The sequence below is a fragment of the Lactuca saligna genome, chromosome 9 (assembly GCF_052625555.1).
Source record: "Lactuca saligna cultivar CGN05327 chromosome 9, ASM5262555v1, whole genome shotgun sequence".
Taxonomy (NCBI): domain Eukaryota; kingdom Viridiplantae; phylum Streptophyta; class Magnoliopsida; order Asterales; family Asteraceae; genus Lactuca; species Lactuca saligna.
Window position 1 is genome coordinate 134260866 of NC_136425.1, and position 4843 is coordinate 134265708.

General features: G+C 35.6%; 1 protein-coding gene across 1 annotated transcript; it reads left to right on the forward strand.

The window, feature by feature from the left end:
* Positions 1 to 1014: 1014 nt before the first annotated feature.
* LOC145016731 (uncharacterized) lies at positions 1015 to 1626 on the forward strand. The gene is made up of 2 exons (XM_078974964.1): positions 1015 to 1210; positions 1253 to 1626. Exons 1-2 carry the CDS (start codon positions 1015 to 1017, stop codon positions 1624 to 1626), a joined length of 570 nt encoding a protein of 189 aa, XP_078831090.1.
* The last annotated feature ends 3217 nt before the right edge of the window (positions 1627 to 4843 follow it).

Here is a 4843-nt window from a genome sequence, read left to right on the forward strand (position 1 = left end):
TTTGAGCACCACTTCTGAAAATACTTTACGAACTTCAAACCCCGATTTCTACTTCGTTTCTCCAACCTTTCTTGCAATTTTGGTGGGGTTTCTAGTCGATTTTTCGAGCTCTTTATAATGCCTAAGGCCTTGGAAGTTATAAACCCTTCAAATGCTCGAATTTATTTCCACAATGAAGGTGACGGGTTTGGACATTAAACTTCATAACTCTCTACTAATTAACTCATTAATTCTTGAACTAATCATTTTATTATAATGATATAATCTAATTGCATATATATTTATATATTTTAGCTTTGAGTTATGACACCCCTCAACGCCGTTATGACGCGGGGAACACCGCCCCCCCCCCCCCTATTCGTTTTTGCTCGTCGAGGGTGAATCTCGTGGCCAAGACGACTGCATGCGACGAGTAAATTTTAAACATTTATTAACGTTTAAAATGCAACAGTTAAAAAAAATTAACTATTAAAAAGACCATTTACCCTATAAATACCTACCATTTTATAAAAAATTTCACACTTTCTCTTCTCCTCTCTACATATTATCAATTATCTTAAAAAAAAATATGGATCCTTTTGACTCGTCCGATGATTAAGATGACGATATTTTCTTTAGGATGATGTATCATTATTACACTACCGACTTAACAAGACGTGCGATGTTAAACAGAAATCACGGGGAAGGACACGAACGTCTATATCGCGATTACTTTGCGGATAATTGTGTATATGAGGCGAAGGACTTCAAAAGAAGATTTTGTTTGACTAGGGATGTGTTCTTACGAATCGCCAACGCCTTGGAAAGCCGATATCACTTCTTTACTATACTTTTATACAAAATAAATAAAATTGGACTACATGTTTTATTTAATTTTACAACATATGCAATATATTTTTAAACTGTAGTTAATTTATGTTTAGGTACGGATTTTTTCAATTAAGATATGATGCTAGAAGTAGACGAGGGTTTACAACGTTGTAGAAATGTGTTGCGGCCATTCGTTTGATGGCTATGGGGGAGTCACCCGACACCATGAACGACTATATCAGAATGTCCGAAAGAACCGCAAGAGAGAGTTTGTATACATTGGCAAGGGGTGTTGTTGAAACTTTTGGAGACGTGTATTTGCAGAAACCTTCGTTGCATGATTTTCAAGAATTGTATGCGGCATATGAAGAACGCCATGGGTTTCCCGGAATGATAGGAAGCATTGATTGCACACACTAGAAATGGAAAAATTGTCCGGTAGCATGGAAATGGAAATACACAAGTGGTCATCACGGATCACCTTCGTTGGTGTTAGAGTTTGTCGCTTCTCAAGATTTATGGATTTGGCATGTATTTTTTGGGGTTGCGGGTTCCAACAACAACGTCAACGTTCTTGATCAGTCGCCAATATTTGACGATCTTTTGAATGGAAAAGCCCCAGATGCTCCTTTCACGGTGAATGGAAACGAATACAAATATGAGTATTACCTTACAGATGGAATATATCCTCAGTATTCAACATTCGTGAAAGCATTCCGCCACCCGGTTGAAGAACGAGATAATTTTTTTAAGAGAAGAAAAGAATGGGCACGTAAGGATGTGGAACGTGCTTTTGGAGTGCTGAAGGCGAAGTGACATATAGTCGAACATGCAGCACGACCATTGGATTTAGAAACTCTACGATATATCATGTATGCATGTATCATAATGCATAATATGGTAGTAGAAGATAAAGTGAGAAATATTGCACACTATATCTCAACGGAGCCCAGACACGTTCAATTTCAACCAGGAACAACAGATTATTTGCATCGCATTGTTGACATTCAGGACGCAAATAAACACAAACAACTTCGAGAGGACTTGGCGGATTATACATTCTATGGTAACAATAACGATAACGAATAGTGTTGTATTTTTTTTTAAATTTTGGATGTTATTTCTTTTTTTGTTTTTGGATATTATGTGTAATTTAGTATTTATGTTAATTTTAATCTTTAAAAATTTTTAATTGATTCTTATAATTTTTAAAAATTATGTTTTATTTATTTTTTATATTTAAAAAATATTTGTCTCAATTTAAAAAAAAATCAAAATAAATAAAAAATAAATTATAAAATGAAAAAAAAAGTTGGTGTCATAACAAGATACAACAAGTTGCCAATTTTCTCACTTGATGTTATAACACCATTGATGATGTGACATCTGATATGACACTAAAATGGTGTTACATCTAGTTGCCCACACCTTATGGTCTTAGGAACCGTACGACGAATATATCATGTTTGTTCCTTGTCGAAATCATAGAAACTGCCATCATGAGGATAACAGGTTCCTTTCGATGGGAAACTTAAAGAATCTGTTGTGGCAAGTATATTACGTTTGTTCTTTGGCAAAATCCCTAGGAACCACTATCACGAGTATAAATATTGGTTTCTTGGAACTATATTTTAGAGTATAGAAAGTTTGATGGTTTACAATATAAAATATTATATCAAAGGGTATATGACATGTCGCAAGTATATCAGGTTACGGAATAAGCACTCTGTCATATATATCAACTGACAACGGTCATCAATAATTTCTCGTCTGTCATATATACCAAATGACAACGGTCATCAATAATTTCTCGTCTGATTAGGCTTTATGATCCGTTCCTTCGTAGCTCCTGCCTTCTACGTTCATTTACAATTCTGATCAAGTTCAAGTGTGTACTTGTGTACCAGAGATAATGTAAATATATACCTTTTAATTATATGATAATTTCGTTCCCGTAATTTTACAATCTTGTTCTTCCTCCTCAATAATCTTAATATATGAAAAGCAAACTGACAATTTCCGAGCCTGTACTAGGTAAGATGGTGGTTTCTTTGCAGAAAGGATGAAATGAGGGTCAAATGTGTATATATGACCCCATAATATGGTCATTAATCTCGTGGATAGCTGTAACAGAATTCCAATATTATTTTTTTCATCTATAACTTCAATTGCTTAATGACCAATAATCAAATAGCTAGCCCGCTCGAGTATCTTGATCAAGGAGTTCCAACTACTATTCCTATAAGTACAAAAGGTTATTGTCGTATATCCATATCTCCTGTCCAATATATTCATCTTCACGTGCAAAGAAATCAAAACCTAGGAAAGAAGTTCTCCTAATTCAATGGAATACTAAAGTGAACACATGACATGTGTATAACACACATGCTGATTTAATCGGCACATCCATCAATGATCAATTAATTGCAAAACAAACCCTACGAATCTCTCCCTTTTGCCCAGTCTTCATCCTATTATCACCCAACCTTACCATTTCTTTCCCGACCTCAACACTGAATTTTGATTGTTGCTGTATACTCCCTACAAGAAACCATTCCACAAACCTTTGTGTTCGTTGGTCATTCCATAGTCGTGAGTCTGATTCAAGTATTCCCCTCCTGTTCTTTAGATTTTCATAGTATGAAATGTCAAATTGTGTACACTTCCTATATCTAGGTCGACACGCTTTGCACCATTGCCACCCTCTAGACACAGACTTCTAAGATGGGGAAGGAACGTTTGGTTGATAGCTGGATTGAGTCCATTCGTGTTATTGAAATTGTATAACTTGGATTGTTCCAATCGTATGCCCTCCTGGGTGATTAAAGAAACCCATAAACACATCCATGATTTTTTTTAACTAGTAGGTCAGTTCCATTTGTTATGATATGACCATCTACTGTTGTAGTATTTTTTCTACTCAATTTACCAGTAAGGGTTACTAGATCTTGAATGTTAAGTCCTTTCTCAGTGAGCTGTCTAATTTGAACTTCAATGGAGTCGTTTTTACCAGGAAAAATTTTAGCATCAGATTTCCGTGACACTAATCCATCTCTGCAACCTGTACGCACTTCCCACCAGAAACCCCCACTCTGTAAAATATTGAAAAAATAGAATAATCACAAGTTTTAACCAAGGTAGATATAGATTATTATTCCATTGTTGCATTCTTAAAGGTTTATTAACAATTTAAGGTCGAGTAGGTTTTCTACTCATGATAGATGTGTAAGAATTGATCAACTTATCCAAAATATTAAGAAAATATTATGGTCTATATGGAGATCTGGATACCAACTTGAATCGTGAAAACACTTATCGAACTCATATTTCTACCCTATGCTTGTGATGCAAGAAATTAAGTTTAGGATAATCCAAGTGGACATTTACAATTCTAGGCACAAAAATTGTAAGCCAATTTGCTAGAGAGATTCTGTGAGAGTTTGATAAAAATGAGAGCTAAAATTTGTAACCTTCTTCTGAGACTCAAGAGTCGTTTATATATTAAACGAGATTAGAGTTTTATTAGGGTTGGACCATCATTAGTTGCTTTGGAAGCAAGTCAGGGTAATCCGGATTTAATGATGATTTAGGGTTACCAAAACTAACGAGTTTCGTTATCTTTACCATAATCTGCCCCTTGGACTCCGCTAGGGGCTCTGGCCTAGACTCCGCCAAAGGGGTGCTACCCCTTTGAAAACCCCGAACCCAGGGGAGCTGCCCTCGGACCCCGACTAGTCGTCGAACCGGGTTCTAATTCGATTTTTATACATGTGTGCACTCCGCACCAACCGATACATATATTATAGTACAAATTAAGAAGCCCCTTAGCTCACATGTTAGTTCCAGTTACATAAATTGACAAAGTGACATTAAAATTACCAACAATCCTCCCCCATTTTAGTGTAACCCTTGAACACGCATAACCTTATCATGCAAACCAAACTACAACATAAAGAAAATATCAAAATGATTAAATTTCCACTTAGTATCATACATTTGGAAATACTCGAGATTCAAGGTGTTCTAAGAACTG

What these genes read in the sequence shown, in the direction of transcription:
- LOC145016731 (XM_078974964.1), top strand. Translation starts at nt 1,015, where the DNA reads ATGGGGGAGTCACCCGACACCATGAACGACTATATCAGAATGTCCGAA. An exon ending in GTTTCCCGGAATGATAGGAA is followed by an intron (nt 1,211 to 1,252) that starts GCATTGATTGCA and finishes ATTGTCCGGTAG; the next exon opens with CATGGAAATGGAAATACACA.